General features: G+C 45.2%; 1 protein-coding gene across 2 annotated transcripts in view; it reads right to left on the bottom strand.

Moving 5' to 3' along the window:
- The window catches only part of LOC144483451 (NACHT, LRR and PYD domains-containing protein 3-like), a 76,949-nt gene that overhangs the window by 41,202 nt on the left and 12,297 nt on the right, over nucleotides 1-23,450 (bottom strand). The window contains exons 5-7 of one of the 2 annotated variants that reach the window (XM_078202140.1): nucleotides 14,212-14,378; nucleotides 2,102-2,273; nucleotides 1,933-1,998 (exon numbers count right to left, since the gene is read on the bottom strand). In XM_078202140.1, coding sequence (XP_078058266.1) covers nucleotides 1,933-1,998; nucleotides 2,102-2,273; nucleotides 14,212-14,378 — 405 coding nt within the window. Of the gene's footprint in view, nucleotides 1-1,932; nucleotides 1,999-2,101; nucleotides 2,274-2,551; nucleotides 2,577-14,211; nucleotides 14,379-23,450 lie in introns of those variants that run through there. The other variant, XM_078202141.1, reaches the window with a different exon arrangement.

Genomic DNA, 23,450 nt, shown 5'->3' with positions numbered 1-23,450 from the left:
ACTTGTGCCTTGTGGATGGTGGAAAGTTTACAGGGAGTAAGAGATGACTTTCACGCTGTAGAATTCTGAGCATCTGACCTGTTCTTGTCGTCACACTATTTATATATCGAGTCCAGTTCAGTTTCTGGTCAATGGTAACCCTCAGGTTGTTGATAGTGGGGGATACAGCAAACAGTGATGCCACCGATTGTCAAGGGGCGATGATTGAATCCACTCTTGTTGGAGATAATTATAGCTTGGTACGTGTGTGGTGTGAAGTTTACATGCAACCTTGTCAGATCAAGCCTAGATTTTGTCCAGAACTTGCTGCATTTGGACAGGAATTGCTTCAGTATCTGAGGAGTCATGAATGTTCTGGAACATTGCACAGTCATCAGTGGACATCTCCGCTTCTGAACACTGAGCCCTGGTGGCCCGGGTTTGGCTTGATGGGCCATCTGGGATTTTGCTACTCACTAATTTGATATGTTTACGGTAGGAATGATTTCTCAGGTGCAGCGAACCCTTTACATCTGGCTCAAGACCCGACTCTTTACTGTGAACCCAGAACATAAGAACTAGGGGCAGGAATAGGCCATCTGGCCCCTCAAGCCTGCTCTACCATTCAATAAGATCATGGCTGATTTTTTTGTGGACTCAGCTCCACTTACCCACCTGCTCACCATAACACTTAATTCCTTTACTGTTCAAAAATGTAGCTATCCTTGCTTTAAAAACACTTAATGAGGTAGCCTCAACTGCTTCACTCGGCAGGGAATTCCACAGATTCACAACACTTTGGTTGAAGAAGTTCCGCCTCAACTCAGTCCTAAATCTGCTCCCTCTTATTTTGAGGCCATGCCCCCTAGTTCTAATTTCACCTGCCAGTGGAAACAACTTCCCTGCTTCTATCTTATCTATTCCCTTCATAATCTTATATGTGTCTATAAGATTCCCCTCATTATTCTGAATTCCAATACGTATCTTCACAGTCCACTCAGTCTCTCCTCAAAAGCCAACCCTCTCAACTCCGGAATCAACCGAGCAAATCTCCTCTGCACCCCCTCCAGTGCCAGTATATCCTTTCTCAATAAGGAAACCAAAACTGTGCACAGTACTCCAGGTGTGGCCTCACCAGCACCTTATACAGCTGCAACATAACCTCGCTGTTTTTAAACTCCATCCGTCTATCAATGAAGGACAAAATTCCATTTGCCTTCTTAATTCCCTGCTACACCTACAAACACCTTGTGATTCTTGCACAAGGACACCCAGGTCTCTCTGCACAGCCGCATGCTGCAATTTTTTGCCATTTAAGTAATAGTCCATTTTGCTGTTGCTCGTACCAAAATGGATGACCTCACATTTACCAACATTGCACTCCATCTGCCAGACTCTCGCCCACTCAGACTATCTATATCCCTTTGTAGACTTTCAGCGTCCTCTGCACACTTTGCTCTGCCACTCATCTTAGTGTCATCTGCTAATTTTGACACACTACACTTGGTCTCCAACTCATCTGTGTAAATCATAAACAATTGCGGTCCCAACACTGATCCCTGAGGCACACCACTCGTCACCGATCGCCAACCAAAACAACCATTTACCCCACTCTTTGTTTTCTGTTAGAACACCCAGGCACGCAGGAGCTCTGTACTGAATTCACACGGTACCGGGTTTCGGACAGGTGTCTATAAGACTTCAGAAGTAATAGCAATTAACAGCTAGGTTAAGTGAAAAGATGCAATGGTCACACATTTTTAGAAAAAAAACGACAGATCATCTGAATTGTAATTTGAAGCTATGTATGGTCGAGCATTAATGACAAAACCGAATCATGCTCTACCCAATTTCCAGTATCCCAGATTTTCACAATCTCTTAAACAAAGGCTCCAACCAATCATTCAGATTCTCAGAAGTGAAATAGTTTATAATCTCCATTTCCTCTCTTACCTTTCAGGTTAGTGGGTAATTCAGATAAACCATGTGCGATGTTGATATAATCAAACGAATCAGCACCTGTTTAAATAAATAAACTTCCATGAAACCAGCTCAGTGTAATATTACAGTGATATCGACAGTGTTTAAATGGGAAATTGAATTCACTGTGATTTTACCGTACCAAGCTCCTGTGTTTCTTTCAGTATTTTATCCAGCTTTGGGACTCCGTGACGCATTCTCACAAAGGATTCCCACATCACCCTTCGAGCCCGAGATCCTTTTTCCATCACCAGATTGAGGAGAAGTTTGGAACTGTCCGCCCGGTTTCCCTTATCCACGAGCTCAGTGACTTTCTATGAAGAATAGTGATGAAGAATAATGAGACGCAGAGTGAAAGATAAACACTGAGAATGAGATGGAAAGGATCTGCTCAGTGATGGGATTTCCCAGTTGTTTTCAGCTCAGAAATCAGTCACTGGGCCGGGTCCTGATCCATAATAAACATGGACTGAAAATTCTCTTGAAATCTCGTTCCAATCACTAACAATAAACAAATGTGAATCAACTGAACTGGAAATCAAAAACACATTTCAACTCGTGTGAGGAATCACTGAGAATCTGATATATTTACATGTGATTAGCTGTCTGTCCTTCAGTGTCCAACATGATGGGGCGGCACGGTAGCACAGTGGTTAGCACTGCTGCTTCACAGCCCCAAGGACCTGGGTTCGATTCCCGGGCGGCACGGTAGCACAGTGGTTAGCACTGCTGCTTCACAGCCCCCAGGGACCTGGGTTCGATTCCCGGGCAGCACGGTAGCACAGTGGTTAGCACTGCTGCTTCACAGCTCCAAGGACCTGGGTTCGATTCCCGGCTTGGGACACTGTCTGTGTGGAGTTTGCACATTCTTCCTGTGTCTGCGTGGGTTTCCTCCAGGTGCTCCGCTTTCCTCCCACAGTCTAAAGATGTGCGGGTTAGGTTGATTGGCTATGCTAAAATTGCCCCTTAGTGTCCTGAGATGCGGAGGTTAGAGGGATTAGAAGGTAAATGTTTAGGGATATGGGGGTAGGGCCTGGGTGGGATTGTGGTCGGTGCAGACTCGATGGGCCAGATGGCCTCTTTCTGCACTGTGGGGTTTCTCTGATTCTATGACATTCGATTACTGATTGACAACATGATGCACTTTTCCCACGCACTTAAATCACGCTGTGATTTACCAGGAAATCCTGATGAGATGTGGCAATGTGTTTTTTCTCCGAAAGGGTAGTGCGTTTTTGAAACGCTCTTCCTGAAACGGTGGTAGGAACAGAGAGGTGGATGGCGTCTTGGTCAGCAAGGAGTTATGGGTATCGTGGATAGGCAGTCTGCAGATTGGAGGCTACAATCAAATCATGTGATTAAAGAGCGGGGCAGACTCGAGGGGCTGAACGGCCTACTCCTAGCAGCACAGTGGTTACCATTGCTGCCTCACAGGTTTGATCCCGGCCTTGGGCGACTGGCTGTGCGGAGTTTGCACATTCTTCCCATGTCTGTGTGGGTTTCCTGCAGGTGCTCCTGTTTCCATTGTCTAAAAATGGGCCTGGATAAGCTGCTCTTTTAAAGAGTTGGTGCAGAATGATGGGCCTCCTTATGGACTGTAGGGATTCCTGCTCTCCATGTGTAAGTAAAATAAACAATGAATCAGAACTCAGATGGCAGGGAAATAATGAGTCTGATCCTTATGTTATTTAAATGGAAGCAATGTTATAATGAAATTTAACTGACAAATTGCCATTGACTAATCCAAATACCGACTGCTAATTTAGGGCAGGAGAATGAGCCATTGACAATGCTGAAAAATCTAATGTAAACTTTACCGCTCAGTAACTCAAATTCCAGAAACAAAACATTTTTTGTTTTCAAATTACTAGTATGAAATCTGGGTGAAGAGGAGAGGGGAGTGAGATAGGATTCGAGAGATATTAACACAGTTACAAGTGGGGTGTGAAGGAGGGGCTGTGCAAGATGTCAGAGTCGTGCTAATGGAGAATTTCAGACTGGAGTTTACAGGAACGGTTCAAACTCATTGACTCGGAAACTAGAAGAATGGGAATTTTAAACTGAAGACATCAGAGGACTGGGGGGCCATTGTGAGCACAAAGTGATATCTGGAGTCTGACGGGGAACACAGTAAAGGCAGCAGAATCTGAGGAGCTGAAGATAAAGGGCGATGTGGGAGGCCCAGCAGGAGAAGATTGGAACAGACGAATCTGGGGGTAACAAAAATATAGATTCGGATTCAGCAGGAGCTGTGCTGAGGTGGGAGGAGAAATTTGCAGTGTTACATTCAGAGAATAAGGATATTTCTGCACTGACAATTATGCAGGAAATGGAGTTCAGCTTGATTCTGAACACTGAAGTCACAGATAGTCTGGCCAGGTCTCAGTCAGCGGCTGGGAATGGAATACAATCAGGTGGTGAGGAGATGGAGTTTGTGTTGGGGGTAGCAGACAATGGAGTTATTTTTTTCAATGTTTAAGAGAGGGAGTAAATTACTTTCCCAGAGCACAGGGGCAGAAAATCACAAAGTGAATGAATTCAATGATGTTATATTCCCCCGTGAAGACTGACTTTCCACAATGAAAAAAATAGGGCAGCATTCTTTTTAACATGATTCCAGCTTCTATTCTGTAAGATTCTGAGACTAAGGATCGAAAATTGATACGATTCAGTGTCAGTTGCAGTAAACTAAGCGTTGTGGTGTATTGTGAGGGCAATATTGAGTCAAAGTGAGATAATCCAGCTCATTTCTAAAATCATTGATGAGACGACATTTAGAATATTGTATCCAGTTGTGGTTCCCTCAGTGCAACAAAATTATTGCAGCTTCTGAAAACAACTGGAATGGTTGAGATGATTGTGTGGTTGGACGAGGACCCATTGTGGAAAGTGGATCTGTCTTCACTGAAAACAAGTTTCAGAGGCGATATGATTACGGATTTCCATTGACTCCAGTTTTGCTGGAAGGTTTTGATGCTAATTGAGTGAAAATGCTGTCTTGATGTGAATGACAGACCCTTTCACCTCTCCCCTGTAATTCTTTTAACCATGTCTGAACCAAAGGAGCTCTGCAGCAGAGTGGTCCTGGCAGAACGCAAACTAAGTATCTGTGAGCAGGTTATTGCTGAGCAAGGACCACTGCAAGAACTGTTGATGATCCCTTCCGTCATTTTGATGACTGTGAATAGATTAATAGAATGGTAATTCCTGGAGTGGGTTTGTCCTGTTTATCATGGACAGGCTGTTGCTGGCAATATTTCCATATTGTCGGGTAGATGCCAGTGTTGTAGCTGCACTGAACAGCTTGGCTCACAGTGCAGCCTGTGCTGGAGCACAAAGCTTCAGTATCACAGCCAGGATGTTGTCAGTGTTCCTGCACACCAAGCACTAAGTTATTCCTTTAGATCATGTGGAGGGAACTGAATTGGTTTTTCTGTGATGATGGGGATCCCATGAAGAGGCTGAAATGAATAACTCAGTAACATGTCTGACTGAATATTATTGCGAATGCTTCAGCCGTGTCTTTTGCACTCATGAGCTGGACTCTGATGTTTTTGATGTGGAACTTTGCAAAATCCCCTCCACACGTTTGCTGTTTAATTATCCAACATCATATGCCTGGCGTGGCAGGATAGAAAAGCTTTATGCTGTGTCAGTTGTGGCTCAACTTGCCTGTCTATCTATAGCATGGTGAGGGGTTGTAGATTCACCAGGTTGGCACATCATTTTTATGTATCCCTGCTGCTGTTCCTGCAATGCCCTCTGTAGTAATTCAGAAAAAGACAGTTTCCTCTCACCAGAAACCCTTTAATGGGACTAACAAGATGAGTTGCATCCATTAGAGTAAACAAGTCTGTAAACCTGGGACCTGCAATAACAGTGTGGCTTAAAGCAAAAGGTTTTAAACTCCAATCGCTATCTTCCCATTGGGCAAGGCTCCCTTTGCTTAATAAGTGACTTTGTACTCCACAAAGCCCCTGGGAAGATCTATCAACAATCCCCCGTGTCCTTCATAACACTCGCCCCACCCCTCCCCCCACCTCGAGTCCGTTTCTCCCCCTCAACCCCCACCATGAGGAGATACTTTCTGTCACTTAGCGTTTGGACTGCTGTGCATTGAAGGCGGGCCTGGGTCAGGCAGTGAAGTGAATGGGGATCTCTGTTTCGAGGGAGCATCGTAGGTTCACTGATGCGGTCTCCTCTTTTGGTTTTTTTGTAGCCCGGACACCCGCTTCCTCAGCTTTCATCTCAGAGTCCATGCCTTCTTTATCTGGAGAGGCTAATGCGGACTCAGCTTCGCGTTGAGGGCCAACATTGGAAGCGTCTGTCTCCATGGGAGTGAGACCTGTTCAGAAGTGGACAACCTGCGTCTGAGATGCTCCAGCTGTTTCTTTAATGCTTTACACTTAAGATACAGGCCCCGTTTTCTCCATAACAAGCACAGGGTCCTAGCTGGGACCATCGCTGAAGTTGATTGTGTGAATCAGGTGACCTGTTTCAAATGTTCTTTCTGTCCTTGTAGAATCTTGATTTTTCTTCTGATTTTCTCGTTGGGTCTCCACCCTCCCTGCCAGGTTTGGAAACAGCAGTCTCTGTCTGATATGAAGCTGCCATCCCAGTAACAGGTCCACAGGGGCAACTCCATTTGTTATATGTGGTGTGGTCCTATAGTCAAACAAATATCATGCCAGTTTGCTCTCCATGGGTGCCATCAGTTGTTCTTCTCATGCCATTTCTGAAGGTTTGCACCGCCTGTTCCGCCAATCTGTTTGACGACGGGCTGGTAGGTGCTGAGTCGGGTGATTTGGACACTATTAGAGAGCCGACATTCTGAAAATCACTGCAGGTAATGGCCATAACACTATTGGAAACCAGGGCTTCTGCTGTCCCATGTGTACAACAGCTTTATCGCAATTTATTGATCGCAGCCTGGGATAAGTCGTGGAACTCATGCAGTACATCTTCAACCATTTGAAGTGTGTATGTACCATGATTAAAAGCATGGAACCCATAAAGGGCCCTGCAAAGTCCACATGTACTTGTACCCATGGCCTGGCACATTATTCCCATGGGTGCGGAGAGGCTGAGGGAGGAAGCTTTTGATTTTCTTAGCACAAGTCACACTGCTTCTCCAAGTCCGTAGTGACTGAGTCGAGGCCGGGCCAGCAGGCGTAGCTCCTGGCCAGCATTTTCATCTCTGATACTCCAAGGTGGCCATTATGTAGTTCCACTAATATTGGATGTCATCCTGGGGGCGGAACGACACTCGAGACCCTCAATGATCCCATCCTCAACACTGCTAGTCTTTCTTAGCGAGGTAAGGTGGCATTTCTTCGCAGGGTCATCATTGGAATCCTCCATCTCGGATCAAATGCTGGAGATTGATCTTTCTATGTCCAGGCTCTAATCTGCCTTGCGGAGACTGGCAAACTCTCAAAATGATTTAGTGTCATCACGACCTGATGCAATGCTGGTAAAGGAGACAGGCTTGTGGGCAATGTGAGGTGACTCAGTGTATTGGCAATCTGGATTCCAGACTGGTGCTCTGTATGATATTTGTAGGCGGCCAGTAAAAAGGCCCAACTCTATCTGGATAGAGACAATAACGGGATGCCTTGTCCTGGTTGAAACGTCCCAATATGAATTTGTGGTTGGTAATGATTGTGAAACGTCTACCGTAGACATACTGATGGAACTTTTCCCACACCAAATACACTGCCAACCCTTCTTCCTCAATCTGAGAATACCCTCACTCGACATCCAGAAAGATCCTGGATGCACACACGATGGGCTTCTCCGTCCCATCTTTCCAGTGCTGTAAAAGCACCGGCCCATCCCTGTACAGGGAAACGTTGCGTGTCAGCACAAGTTATTTGTCGGCATCAAAATGGGCCAATGAGTTAGATTATAATAGCCAACGTTTGACTTTGGCGAAAGCCTCTGCCTGTGGAGCTTCCCAGGACCATCTCTGTATTTTCATAGTAAGGTGTGCAAGGCGGCCAGCATGGAAGGCAAATTCAGGATAATTTTTCCATAATAAGTAACCAATCCCAGAAAATATTTCAACCCCTGTGGAGTTCTTTGGAGTTGATGCCTCCTTGATTGTTTTGAGCTTATCCTCCACTGGGTCTAACCCGTTGCCATCTACCTGGTAGCCTAAGTAGGTTACTTCAGCTGCTTGGAAGATGCATTTCTCCCTCATCAAGCACACGCCCGTTTTTGAAAAACTCTGCAAGACTTTTTTTAAAGTATGTTAGGTGTCCTTGTTACGAAGCTCCTTAGGTTGCCCTTGAAGAATGTTCTCGATGACTCACTGGAAAATGGCACGCTGATGAGATCGAAGGGCAAGCGAGTTTACTTCTATTGTTCCTTGTTCGCATTTATCACATATTTCTAGGAGGACTTATCCAATACAAGCCGAAGATAGACGTGGCACATGTCCAAATTGGTGAACATCTGGCCACCTGTTGAGTTAGCATAGAGATCTTTGATTCTGAACAGGAGTGCCTATCGAGTTTGAAAAACCAGCTGACTGTTTATAATCCCGATGACAAACTGATTTGCTGGACTAAAAAAACAGCCACTACAGGCACCGCCCATTCTGCAAATTGCACAGGCCTTATTCTATCTACACTTTCAAGACACCCGAGTTCAGTTTCCAACTTCTCCAGCATGGTGTAAGGAACTGGTCTTGCCCTAGCTTTAGCATCGGGGTCGATGTAGATCTTGGCATTGGCCCCTTTTATTTTTTTCAAGACTTTCTTGGAAACTTCCAGGGCATCGACTGGACTTTGTACAATCACCGAACTCCGAGCCTAAAGATCTCCAACCGCATCAGACGGGTCTTCTGGAGCCAATCTCGTCCCATGAAACTTGATCCTTTTGTGTAAGGCGAGTTGTTTGCTGCGTTGAAGTCACTGAGACCACGGTGGTGATTTTTACTTGTCAAGATTCCCGTGTGCAGGTGGCTAGCCTGGCCTTTGTGTCTTCCAAACTGAGGAGTTGGATGCCAGGTTGGAGGTGTTTGTGTGTCTGTTCTCCTAGAACAGAGACCAGCTAAGGATGTACCAAATGCCCATTATGGGTATCCATTATGATGTCCATCAGTGTAGGGAAATTATTGGAGAGGATTCTTCGAGACAGGATTTATTCCCACTTGGAAATTAGAGAGAGGCAACATGGTTTTATGAAGCGGAGGTCGTGTCTCACTAACTTGATCAAGTTTTTTGAGGAAGTGACAAAGATGATTGGTGAGGGTAGGGCAGTGGATGTTGTCTACATGGACTTCAGTAAGGCCTTTGACAAGGTCCCGCATGGCAGACTGGTGCAGAAGGTGAAGCCGCATGGGATCAGAGGTGAGCTGGCAAGGTGGATACAAAACTGGCTCGGTCAAAGAAGACAGAGGGTTAGCAGTGGAAGAGTACGTTTCTGAATGGAGGGCTGTGACAAGTGGCGGTAGTCAGAGATCAGTGCTGGGACTGATTTATATATATATATATAAATGATTTGGAGGAAAATGTAACTGATTCGATTAGTAAGTTTACGGACGACACAAAGGTTGGTGGATTTGCGGATAGCGATGAGGACCATCAGAGGATACAGCAGGCTATAGATCGGTTGGAGACTTGCAGGGAGGTGGCAGATGGAGTTTAATCTGGACAAATGTGAGGTAATGCATTTTGGAGGTCTAATACAGAAAGGAAATACACAGGAAATGGCAGAACCCTTAAGAGTATTGATAAACAAAGGGATCTGGGTGTACAGGTACACAGGTCACTGAAAGTGGCAATGCAGATGGAGAAGGTAGTCAAGAAGGCATACGGCATGCTGGCCTTCATCGGCCGGGGTATTGAGTTTAAAAATTGGTAAGTCATGTTGCAGCTTTATAGAAGCTTAGTAAGGCCGCACTTGGAATATAGTGTTCAATTCTGGTCACCACACTACCAGAAGGATGCGGAGGCTTTGGAGAGGCTTCAGAAAAGCTTTACCAGGATGTTGCCTGGTATGAAGGGCATTAGCTATCAGGAGAGGTTGGAGAAATTTTGTTCTCACTGGAGCTACGGAGGTTGAGTGGCGATCTGATAGAAGTTTACAAGATTATGAGGGGCATGGACAGAGTGGATCATCAGAAGCTTTTTTCCAGGGTGAAGAGTCAATTACTTGGGGGCACAGGTTTAAGGTGCAGGAGGCAAGTTTTAAAGGTGTGCGAGACAGATTTTTTTTTTTTACACAGAGGGTGGTGGGTGCCTGTAACTCGCTGCTTGGGGAGGTAGTGGAAGCAGATACGATAGTGACTTTAAGGGGCGTCTTGACAAGTACATGAATAGGATGGGAATGGAGGGATATGGTCCCCAGAAGGTTTTAGTTAAGTCGGGCAGCATGGAGGGCCGGTTCCTTTGTTCTTTGGAGTTACCCATTTACCATTAATTCTGCAATTATGAGGGCAGCCTTTGTTGTGGTGATGTGATTCCGTTGTATATCCCTGACTCTGGAAGAAGGAATAGCAGCATGGTACCGTCAGGTATTGGCCATGGTTTCTTCACTCGGCAGCACGTGTTTTGCCTATTTCTAAAATCTGCAACTCTCTGGCCTATGTTCTCTAACACTCATAGGGTCATCATTGCCTTTCGTTGATTGTTTCATGGTGTTTTAAAGTTCCGATCTCGCAAAGGGGTCCTTTAACACCTGGTTTACACAAGCACTCACTATTGAAGACTGTTTACACAATGACACTCTCCCCAGTTGGATAACTTTGCTGCCTGACGCCTCTTGTAGCTCCTGAGCACCTCGTCTTCATTCTTCTGACATTAGGTTATTGAAACTATTTGTTGTAAATCCAGACTGAGTTATGCAAACAGCTTCTTTTGGGTAGTTAGGTTATTTATGCTGTATACCAATCTATATCACCACAATTCATCCAGAGGCAGCCTGACTTCACAAATGTTCTGCTAATTTTCAGAATTCAGACTAGAATTGGGTGACAGGTTCCCGACAGGTTTCTCAGCCACGTTGAAGTGGTATCTCTGGAGTATAACAGAGGGATTCGGGTCACGGTGGTTTTTCCCCAGGTCTACTAGCTCATCAAAAGTTTAAGTGAGGGACATGCGGCAAGGTCAAACTTTTAAAATCACACTGAATGTCAGGGCCTCGCATGCTGTCAACAACATTACATTTGTTTTTCATCTCCTTCAATGTTGCTAACATGAAATTAGTAATGCATGCACTCTGTACACTGCGATCATAAGGTTCAGGTTTCCCAAGAAGAAACATATTTGCCTTTCATTACTGAGGAAGCTACTTGACGAATGGCGGTCGGCCTTAGAGAGGAAAAAAATGTTTTTTTATTCACTCCTCATCGCCAATGCAGGAAGCCTCCAAATCCACTTTCCCATCACCAGAAACCGTTTATTGAAAACCAAAAGGAAGAGCCGCAATCACGACATACAGCAAGCAAGTCTGTATCCCAGGACCAGCAGTCCGACTAAAGCCTCCGCTCAAGCAGGAAGTTTGTACTTCAAAAAGCTGACAGGAGATTTAATGACAATCTCCCATGTCCCTTATGGCTGTCATAACACTCGTCTACACAACTCATTGAACCAGGGCTAGGCCTCTGGTTTGATTATAATGGTGGAGTGATGGATGTGTCATGCTATTATTGAATAGATTGAGGTGATAAGCAATGCTGCACCTGATAAATCTATCACATTTCACAAGGGCAGAGCATCGCACAACACCACACCCACTCCTCAGTTTAAAGAAGGTACTTCATCTCCAACACAGGCTGTGCGCTGAGTCTTACCAACACTGTCATGAACAAATGAATCTGCCACAAGCTCAGCCTGGAAAGTTCAGTCAATAATCGTGCTGCCAAGACAATCCTGATTGGGAAAATTTGCCTCTTTTTCTAGACCATTTCAGAGGGCAGTGAGTAGTCAACCACATTTCTGTGTGTCTGGATCCACATACAGGCCAGCTTGAGTCAGGACAGCAGGTTTCCTCAGCTAAAGTCACAGGTAAGATGCCTGAAGATTGAAGGGTGGCAAATGTTGTGCGTTTGTTTAAGAAGGGTTGCAGGGAAAAGCCTGGGAACTACAGGGCGGTGAGCCTCACATCTGTAGTGGGTAAGTTGTTAGAAGGTATTTTGAGAGACAGGATCTACAGGCATTTAGAGACGCAACGACTGATCGGGGACAGTCAGCGTGGTTTTGTGAGTGGAAAATCAGGTCTCTCAAATTTGATTGAGTTTTTTGAAGGGGTAACCAAGAAGGTAGATGAGGGGAGTGCAGTTGATGTTGTCGATATGGACTTTAGCAAGGTCTTTGACAAGGTACCACATGGTAGGTTGTTGGCATAAGGTTAGATTTCACGGGATCCAGGGTGAGGTAGCCAAATGGAGAGTTAATTGGCTTGATGACAGCAGAGAGGGTGGTTGTATAGGGTTGTTTTTCAAACTGGAAGCCTGTGATGAGTGATGTGCCTCAGGGATCGGTGCTGGGTCTACTGTTATTTGTCATTCATATTAATGATTTGGATGAGGCATGGTTAGTAAGTTTGCAGATGACACCAAGATTGGTGGCATAGCGGATAGTGAAGACAGTTATCTAGCATTGCAACGGGATCTTGATCAACTGGGCCAGTGGACTGACGAATGGCAGATGGAGTTTAATTTAAATAAATGCGAGGTGATGCATTCTGGTAGATCGAACCAGGGCAGGACTTACTCAGTTAATGGTAGGACGTTGGTGAGAGTTACAGAACAAAGAGAGCTCGGGGCACAAGTTCATAGCTCCTTGAAAGCGGACAGAGTGGTGAAGACGACATTCGGCATGCTTGGTTTCATTAGTCAGAACATTGAATACAGGAGTTGGGATGTCTTCAAGTTGTACAAGACATTGGTACGGCCACATTTGGAATACTGTGTACAGTTCTAGTCACCCTATTATAGAAAGTATATTAAACTAGAAAGAATGCAGAAAAGATTTACTAGGACGCTACTGGGACTTGATGGTTTGAGTTATAAGGAGAGGCTGGATAGACTGGGACTTTTTTCTCTGGAGTGCAGAAGGCTGAGGGGTGATCTTATAGAGGTATATAAAATAGAGGTGCACAGATCAGCTACAGAGTCAATATATTTTCCCAAAGGTCGAGGAGACTAAACTAGAGTGCATAGGTTTAAGGTGAGAGGGAAGAGATACAAAAGGGTCCAGAGGGGCAATTTTTTCACAGAGGATGGCACGTGTCTGAAACAAGCTGCCAGAGGTAGTAGTAGATGCGGGTACAATTTTGTCTTTTAAAAAGCATTGAGAGAGTTACATGAGATGGGTATAGAGGGATATGGGACAAAAAGGCGCAATTGGGACTCGCTTAGGGGTTACAAAAATGGGGCTGCATGGACAAGTTGGGCCGAAGCGCCTGTTTGCATGCTGTAAATCTCTATGACTCTATAAAGGGCCTTAGCGAAACAAATTGGTTTTGACGAAATATACAAACTGCCACAGTGAGATCAAGGCATGTTTCATGGTGTTTTAAAGCTCCGATCACGCAAGGGCTCCTTTAACACTGGTTTACACAAGCACCTGAGTGGACCCAGTTATATCCCAATAAACTGCGTGGTGAGTGCAGCCAAGCTGCTGTCCCCGTGCGTGGTGAGTGCAGCCAAGCTGCTGTCCCCGTGCGTGGTGAGTGCAGCCAAGCTGCTGTCCCCGTGCGTGGTGAGTACAGTCGAGCTGCTGTCTCCGTGCGTGGTGAGTGCAGCCAAGCTGCTGTCCCCGTGCGTGGTGAGTGCAGCCAAGCTGCTGTCCCCGTGCGTGGTGAGTGCAGCCAAGCTGCTGTCCCCGTGCGTGGTGAGTGCAGCCAAGCTGCTGTCCCCGTGCGTGGTGAGTGCAGCCAAGCTGCTGTCTCCGTGCGTGGTGAGTGCAGCCAAGCTGCTGTCCCCGTGCGTGGTGAGTGCAGCCAAGCTGCTGTCCCCGTGCGTGGTGAGTGCAGTCGAGCTGTGAAGTACCCAAAAGGATCTCCAGATCCCAAAATTCCCAAACTCTGAGGTTTCCCTCTCCTCATACTTGGGCCTGGTGTCGACTTAAAGACAGGAATATTATCAGTCAATAACTCCATTATCAGAGCAGCGTGTGATTCCTTGTCTGCTGGAAGATTATCTGGACAGAACCTGCTCTTTTACCATCATTTGTCAATATATACGGAAAGTTGTGTACTGATAGGAATAATGCAGACTAATTCTGTATTCCTCCCACTTACCCCATGTTCTTGTCCAGTGAAAATTCTCTCGTATGTTAACAATGAGCTGACTCCATCCACTCCCCCTTCCATCGCCTGCTCTAGTCTGTCCCGGTAGAATTTTGTCAATTGGAACAACTGGTAATCATCACAGTTTGTCAGGAACTGAGGGATTGTGGAGTTTGGATCTGTGAACACAAATGGAGAAAAATAAACACGTCAATGAGTTTCTATCCATGTTGTTACACTTCACTTTACAAGAAGCAACTGAAGCCCCCTGTGAACCGTATTATCAAACACCTTCTGGGAACACAGAAACATGATGCCGGTGTTGGACTGGGGTAAACCCAGTAAGAAGTCTCACAACACCAGGTTAAAGTCCAACATTGTTGGACGTTAACTTGGTGTTGTGAGACTTCTTACTGTGTTTAACACAGAAACATTCAGTGAAAGCAAATTTGACCTTACCCCTGTAACGAACTTAGCCCCAAATCCATGAACATCCATTGTTAAAAGAGACTATCAATTTTTTTTTAAATTGTTCACTGGATGTGGGGGTTGCTGGTAAGGCCTGAATTTGTTTTCTTTCCTAAATTGCCATTGGAGGGAAACTTGCAGACAGTGGTCTTCCCAAATATCTGCTGCCCTTGTCCCTCAAGGGTGACAGAGGTCGTGGATTGGGAAATGTTGAAGGAGCTTTGGTGAGTTGCTGCAGTTCTTCCTGTAAATGATGCATATTGCTATCACTGTGCATTGGTGGCTAAGGGATTGAGGTGCTGCTCAATTGGGCTATCTTGTCCTGGGTAGTATAGAACTTCGAGTATTCATGGAGCCAGTCATCAAACAAGTTGCAAATTTTCCAGTTGTGCCTTGCAGATTGTGGACTTTGGTGAGACAGGTGATGACTTACTCTCCACAGAATGCCCCACATCTGACCTGTTGTCGTTGCTGCAACATGTATATGGCTGATCGAGGTCTCTTTCTGGTCAAAGTCACTGTGACCAACTATGACATAAGGAAATAACATACATTTGGCATCGGAATGGGTTGGGGACGGGTCGCCAATCCTGTAAGTGCTGGGGCAGGTGTATAGGTGTGAGGGAGTGTTGGGCGGGTCGCTTCCAGATGAGTCAAACACAGAAAGGCTGTGCCTGTGCTAATACACACAGTGCATGTGCAAAATTTGAAACACAAAATTGCAGGACAACAAGCGTCCCAGCAGGAGACAACCCAGAGACTCATTCTTTGAGATAATTCCTTGCCATTTGATCAGCTGGCATAGCAGAGGCAGGAGATCCTTCCTGATGGCAGCTTAAGTCTTGCCGTTCAGTCCTATGGCCCTTATTTATTTATTTTTTTATACTTTTCCAATTCAATCAAATCAAATCCAATTCAGAGTCTCAACAAGTTGAGACATTTCAGATCCAGGCTGACAAGACAGGGCGAGCGACCAAACCACCCTGTCCTGGGCCTGATCTACATGAGCCAAGCTGATTGGAGAAGGGGGAGGATCCTCCTCCAAGACTTGAGTTCATTTGCATCTTAGCCAAAAGGCCGAGATGCCGCTTTAAAAAATTGCTTCATATGAAACATATGAAGCCTCAGCGTAACCTAATGACCTCAACCAAGTGCAGGCGATCCATACTACACTTGATCTTAGCCAAAAGGCCGAGAAGCCCTTATTTTGCTCAGAAAATTCCTTGTCATGTGAAGTTAGACACTTCCATTTTCAGCCGGAGTGGGGGACTGTGGGCCACCGCATCACCTCTAGGATGAGGTGGCTTAGTTAACAATTCAAACTTTCACCTTTCAGGAGTGAATTCCGAAGAAACTTTTATACCTAAGAACTCTGATCCGTAAATGATGCAAGATGTGAGGGGGGGGGGGGGGGGGGGGGGTGGAGGGGGGTAGCTGCCTTTGACAGCAAGGGATAGAATTCAAAGCAATGAGAATCAGAGAAATCTCTCCACTGGCTGGAGTCGCACTGAGCAAAAAGGAAGATTGTTGTGAAGGTTGGAGGTGAATCATCTTTACTCCAGGGCATTGCAAGTGTTCAGCCGTGAGGGGCTCGGCCCAATCATCTTCATTTACTTCATCAATCATCTCCTTTTCATCATAAGGTCAGAAGTGGGGATGTGGGCTGATGATTGCACGATGTTCAGTTACATTCATAGAACATTGCAGCGCAGTCCAGGCCCTTCGGCCCTCGATGTTGCGCTGACCAGTGAAACCAATCTAAAGCCCATCTAATCTACACTATTCCAAATCATCCATATGTTTATCCAATGACCATTTAAATGCCCTTAATGTTGGCGAGTCCACTACTGCTGCAGGCTGGGCATGCCACGCCCTTACTACTCTCTGAGTAAAGAACCTCCCTCGGACATCTGTCCTATATCTATCACCCCTCAATTTAAAGCTATGTCCCCTCGTGCTAGCTATCCCCATCAGAGGAAAAAAGCTCTCACTATCCACCCGATCTAATCCTCTAATCATCTTGTATGGCTCTATTAAGTCACCTCTTAACCTTCTTCTCTCTAACGAAAACAACCTCAAGCCCCTCAACCTTTCCTCATGAGACCTTCCCACCAAACCAGGCAACATCCTAGTAAATCTCCTCTGCACCCTTACCAATGCTTCCACATCCATCCTATAATGCGGCAACCAGAACTGTACGTAATACTCTAAGTGCGGCCGCACCAGAGTTTTGTACAGCTGCAACATGACCTCATGGCTCCGAAACTCAATCCCTCTACCAATAAAAGCTAACACTCCATACGCCTTCTTAACAACCCTATCAACCTGGGTGCCAACTTTCAGGGATCCATGCACATGGACACCGAGATCCCTCTGTTCATCCACGCTACCAAGTATCTTACCATTAGCCCAGTACTCTGTATTCCTGTTACTCCTTCCAAAGTGAATCACCTCACACTTTTCCGCATTAAACTCCATTGGCCACCTCTCAGCCCAGCTCTGCAGCTTACCTATGTCCCTCTGTAACCTGCAACAACCTTCTGCACTGTCCACAACTCCACCGACTTTAGTGTCATCCGCAAATTTACTAACCCATCCTTCCACGCCCTCATCCAGGTCATTTATAAAAATAACAAACAGCAGTGGCCCCAAAACAGATCCTTGCGGTACGCCACTAGTAACTGAACTCCAGGATGAATATTTCCCATCAACCACCACCCTCTGTCTTCTTACAGCTAGCCACTTTCTGATCCAAACTGCTAAATCACCCTCAATCCCATGCGTCCGTACTTTCTGCACTAGCTTACCGTGGGGAACCTTATCAAACGCTTTACTGAAATCCATATACACCACATCAACTGCTTTACCCTCATCCACCTCTTTGGTCACCTTCTCAAAGAACTCAATTCATAACTGTTTAAATACTGAAGCAATGCATGTCCCTATACAACACGAACAAGACTGTATCCAGGCATGGGCAGATATGTGGCAGGTAACATTAACACCAGACAACTGCCACACAATGAGCATTGCCAACAGCAGATAATCTAATCGCCTGCCCATGACATTCAACAAAATTACCATCACTGAATCTTCCACTGACAATGTTCCCTGGGTTACCATTGAGACAAAACTGAACTTGACAAGCAATATAAGTTCTGTGGCTACAAGGGCAGGTAAGAGGCTGGGAATTCTGCAGCAGATATTTCCAATTTCCTGATTCCCCAAAGCCTGTTCACTGTTTAAAATGCACAAGTCAGTAAAGTGATGGAATATTCATCGCTTGTCCAAAAGAAATCAGCTCCATTGACATGCAATAAGCTCAACACTTTTAATGACAAAACAACATGCTTGATTGACAACCACTGTAGCAACTTCCAAGCCCTTGAACTCTACCCCCTAGCAGGGTGGCATGTGTATGGGAACACGACCACATGAAAGTTCTCCTCCTCCCCATCCTGAGTTCGAACCATATCCCACTTCTTTCGTCAAAATCCCGGGACTCCCTTCCTAATATACTGTGGGTGTACCTGCACCACATGGACTGCAGAGGTTCAAGTCAGCGGTAGCTCATCACCAACTTTCAAGGGAAGATAGGATGGGTAATAAATGCTGGCCTCACCAACCAGGCTCAAATCTTTATAATGAATCTGAGAAAAATGCCTCAGCTACTAACATAAGAACTAGGAGCAGGAGGAGGCCATCTGGCCCCTTGAGCTGCTCCACCAGTCAGTAAGATCATGGCTGATCTTTTCGTGGATTCAGCTCGCTCACCAGAGCCCTTAATTCCTTTACTGTTCAAACATTTATCTATCCCTACCTTAAAAACATTCAACGAGGTAGCCTCAACTGCTTCACTGGGCAGGGAATTCCACAGATTCACAACCCTTTGTGTGAAGATGTTCCTCCTCAACTCAGTCCTAAATATGCTTCCCCTTTCTTTGAGGCCATGCCCTGTAGTTCGAGTTTCAACTGCCAGTGGAAACAACATCCCTGCTTCTATCTTATCTATTCCCTTCATAATCGTATATGTTTCCATAAGATCTCCCCTCATTATCCTGAATTCTAATGAAGAGAGGCCCAGTCTACGCAGTCTCTCCTCATACGCCAACCCTCTCAACTCCGGAATCAACCTAGTCCATCTCCTGCAGTGCCAGTATATCCTTTCACAAGTAAGGAGACCAAAACTGTACACAGTACTCTAGGTGTGGCCTCACCAGCACCTTAAAACGCTGGAATGAACCCTCTCCCTGATTTAGCATTAGTTTCCAGGAGATGTCTGGGATGTTGTTCTCTAATTTACTGTACATTCTGATGCAAAAGTATTTGACATATCCCCATTTCCATATTTTCACTGACAATATCACGATTATCAGTTTTCACAGGGTTTACATTATTACTAACCATCCAAATGTAACTGAAAAAAATGTGTTGATTTAATATCACTTGCAAGTTTCATTCCATGCTCTGAAAATATGTGTTTTCACTCTTTGCTGTTCTTTCAAGGTAGCAGAATCTATACTAATTTTGTATTGTGTAAAAGGGGTGTGAGGAACAGGGAACTATGCCGGAGTAAGACAGAGACTGAGAGCAGCAAATTTGCTTCAAGTGGGATTTCAGTGCTGGGGAAAGAGGTGTGGTACACATAGGAATGATTTTAAGTTAATTGAATGAGCAATTTAAATAACATAAGTACCAATGGCAGCTGTGGAAATGGGGGAGCATTTGGACACCAAGGTGATTCCTGACAAACACGTCTGCATGAAGTGTAAGCAGCTGGAGGAAATCCAGATCAGGATTATTGACCTGAAAGCTGAACAAAAGACAGCGTGCAACATCAGGCAGAGAGAGAAATAGCTGGACACTTTGTTCCAAAAGAATATAGTGAGGGGGATTGACACTGTTAACTGCAGTAAAAAGCAAGAGTGCAAAACATGTTGCCTGCCAAGTGCCAGGTTGAGGCAGAAGAATGTGTCTAAGACTTGTGTTCTCCATTTAAATGAACAGGTAGCAGGTAAAAATGGCAAAAGCTGACAGGAGGAATTTTTACAAGTATTCAAACAGGAAGAGAGCCAATACAGTTGGTGCTGGTCCTGTGGAGAGTGACAATGGGGAGAGACGAGCAGATAATAATGAACTAGCGGATGAAGTCAATACATAATTTGCTGCTGTCTACACTCTAGAGGATACAGAAGCATTCAGTAATAGTTGTAGGACAGCTATAAGGAGAGGAGCTTGATAAAATTGCAATCGCGAGAAGGATTGGTACTGAGCAAACTGCTCGAGCTGCGGCTGACAGATCGAGATGGCATTCATCCTTGGATCTTAAAAGAGGTGGCTAATGAGGTACTGGTGTTAATTTTCTAAAATTCTCTAGTTTGTGAAACGGTTCCATAAGGCTGAAAACCCGATAAATCTAACCCGCGTATTCAATAAGGAATGGAGGTTAAAAAACGATACTATAGGCCAGCTACTTTGACTTCTGTCACAGGTAAAGCATTCAAATCGATCATTAAGAAGGTTATACCTGGATATTCAGAGAAACTCAAGAAAATCTGGAAGAGTCAGCATGGAAGGGGAAATCGTGCTGAACTAATTTACTGGTGTTCTTTGAAGGATCAGTGACACCGTGGATAAAGAGGAGCCTGTAGACATGCTGCACTTGGATTCCAGAGGCCATTTGATGGGGTGCCACATCAAAGTTTTGTGGAAAATGAAAGATGACAGTGCAGGGAGTAACATAATAGTATTGATAGAAGATTGGCTGGCTGGTAGAAAACAGAGTATTGATGAATGGGTGCTGTATCCGATTGGCCGGCTGGGACCAGTGGAAAGCTGCAAGCGTCTATGCTGCGGCATCAACTTGTTACAATTTATATGAATGAAATAGACGAGAGAAGCGAAGGCATCAAGGTTAAATTTACAAATGATACAAACATCGGTAGAAAAGGTTCTTGTGAAGAGGATATAAGGAGGTTGTGCATGGATGAGTAAGTAAAACTGACAGATGGAGTATTATGTGGGAGAATGTGAATCTGTTTGCTTTGGCAGGGAGGATAAAAGAAACAGTATTACTAAACAGGAGAATGGCTGCAGGATTCTGATGCATTTGGATTTGGGTGGTCTCGTGCATGAGTCAGAAAAAAATAATTTGCAGGTACAGCAAGTCATTGAAAGGCGAATGGAATATCGTCCTTTATTTTGAGAGGACTGGAAGATAAAAGGATATTATGCTTCAGTTTTACAGGGAATTGGGAAGACCACGTCTCAAATGGCTGATGAACAGCAGTTGGAGTTTAATTTACATCAATGCGAGGTGATGCACTTTGGTAGATCGAACCAGGGAAGGACTTACTCAGTTAATGATAGGGCGTTGGTGAGAGTGACAGAACAAAGGGATCTTGGGAACAGGTTCATAGCTCCTTGGAAGTGGAGTCACAGGTGGGCAGAATGGTGAAGGCGGCATTCAGCATGTTTGGTTTCATTGGTCAGAACATTGAATAAAGGAGTTGGGACGTCTTGTTGAAGTTGTACAAGACATTGGTGAGGCCACACTTGGAATACTGTGTGCAGTTCTGGTCACCCTCTTATAGAAAGGATATTATTAAACAAGAAAGAGTGCAGAAGAGATTTACTCGGATGCTACTGGGACTTGATGGTTTGAGTTATAAGGCGAAGCTGAATAGACTGGGACTTTTTTCCCTGGACGGTAGGAGGCTTAGGGGACGTCTTAGAGTCTGTAAATTAATGAGGGGCATAGGTAAGGTAGACAGTCAACAACATTTCCCAAATGTAGGGGGGGGTCTAAAACTAGAGGGCATAGGTTTAGGTTGAGAGGGGAGAGATACAAAACAGACCAGAGGGGCAATTTTTTCCACAGAGGGTGGTGAGTGTCTGCAACAAGCTGCCAGAGATGGGAGTGGAGTCAGATACAATTTTGTCTTTTAAAAAGCATTCAGAAGTTACATGGGTAAGATGTGTATGGAGGGATATGGGCCAAACGCAGGCAATTGGGACTAGCTTACCGGTTAACAAAAAAGGGTGGCATGGACAAGTTGGGCTGAAGGGCCTCTTTCCATGCTGTAAACCTCTGTGACTTTATGAATATTGTGCCCAGTTAATGACTTCATTATTTAACAAAGATATTCGTGCATTAGATGCTATTGAGAGGAAGTTAACTGGACTGATACCCAGAAGAAGTGGGTTATCTTATGAGGAAACGCGAGAAAGACTGGGCTTGTTTCTTCCAGAGTCTAGAAAAGTGAGCAGTGACTTGATTGAAGCTTATAAAATCTGGTATTGACACCAAGGACATGGAAAGGATGTTTCCCCTTGTGGGTAAGTCCAGAACGAGGGGACACTATTTTAAAACAAAGTTGTCTTTTTAGGTCAGAGATGATGAGATTTTTTCTTCTTTCAGAGGGCTGTTGATTTCGAAACACAAATAGATCAGTGATGGTCCTATTGAATGGCAGAAGCGCTGAAGGGGCCGAATGGCCGACTTCTGCTCCTATTCCATATGTTCGTATCAATTATTTGTTCTCACTTTTCCACTTATCTTTCTATTGTCCTTGATGGGCTCATGGTACAGACGTTAGGGCCCTTTCTTCTGAAGCCGAGAATGAGAAACCCCACTCCTGTTCCAGCCTTGCAGTTTCACATTGACCAGCCTCTTATTTCCCTCCTGACCTGACCCAGCACAGAACAATCCAGATATCACTCACTCATGCTTTGTTTTTCACTCCAGTGCGTCAGTTTTAACAGCTCCTCTATGAACATCTTTCCATCTGTGTCACTACTTCAAAACATGGATCTTTTTGGTCTTTCCTCCTTCTCAAAGAGGATCCCATCAGTTCCAGGATATTCTTTCCTCTGGTACGAGGGAGCTAATTTACCATTTGTGATGTGCCAGGGCTGTAGAAGAATCTGTCTATTCCCCTGACAACAGAATCTCCAACCATTATCACTCTTATTTCTGTGGCCCACGTCACACTGTTGCTCAGGAACACTCTGCTTGAGTCACCCTTACAATGCCCACTTCCAGTTGCCGATTGGACAGTCTGAGTACGTCGGGGCTCCCTCCACCTGTAAATGTGATCTCACTCTAGATCAGGCTTGTTCACCTTCACAACTTGAGGACTTATATACATTTTTAATCACTCAAGAGGCCAAATCTTGGAGAGATAACGGGAGGAAGGTCCTGATTGTTTTGTCTGAGACAGTGGGGACGAGTGTGAGTACATACGTTCAGTCTCAATTTTCTCTCTCACTCTCACCACCCCACACAGATACATGGTCACTCTTTCTCCCACACACCCTCATTCATTCACACATCCCTTTAGTCACTGTTCTCACGAAAATGACAAACATTCTGTCTTAAGCCCCGATTCGATTTTACCCGACTAGACTTCACCCACCCCAGCCCTGCCACGCCTGTTCCCTCCCACCGGGCTGCAGCCTCACTGCACTTTGCCCCACCCAGAGATACCTTTGCTCCTTTTTCACACCAGCCTTCAGCACGCTGTTCACTGCGTCACCAATCATGGATTGTTTCTCCCATTCACACTCACTAGTCAGCCAATCAGCAGCAACGGGAGAGAGAAACAACCTCTGATTAGAGGAGCAGCTCCAAGCAGAATCTTGAATTCGAACCCAGCTGTTTGACAACAATTTGAAAACTGCCTCCGGGGCCGCGTAGAGGAGCTTCACAAGTCACACCCGGCCCCTGGGCTGAACTTTGGATAAACCAGCTCGAGATGGTGACTCACTCCCACTTTCTACTC

The sequence above is a fragment of the Mustelus asterias genome, unplaced genomic scaffold, assembly GCF_964213995.1.
Source record: "Mustelus asterias unplaced genomic scaffold, sMusAst1.hap1.1 HAP1_SCAFFOLD_69, whole genome shotgun sequence".
In the NCBI taxonomy this organism is placed as follows: Eukaryota; Metazoa; Chordata; class Chondrichthyes; order Carcharhiniformes; family Triakidae; genus Mustelus; species Mustelus asterias.
Note: the sequence above shows the minus strand (reverse complement) of the source record. Positions and strands in the feature narration are given on the sequence as shown.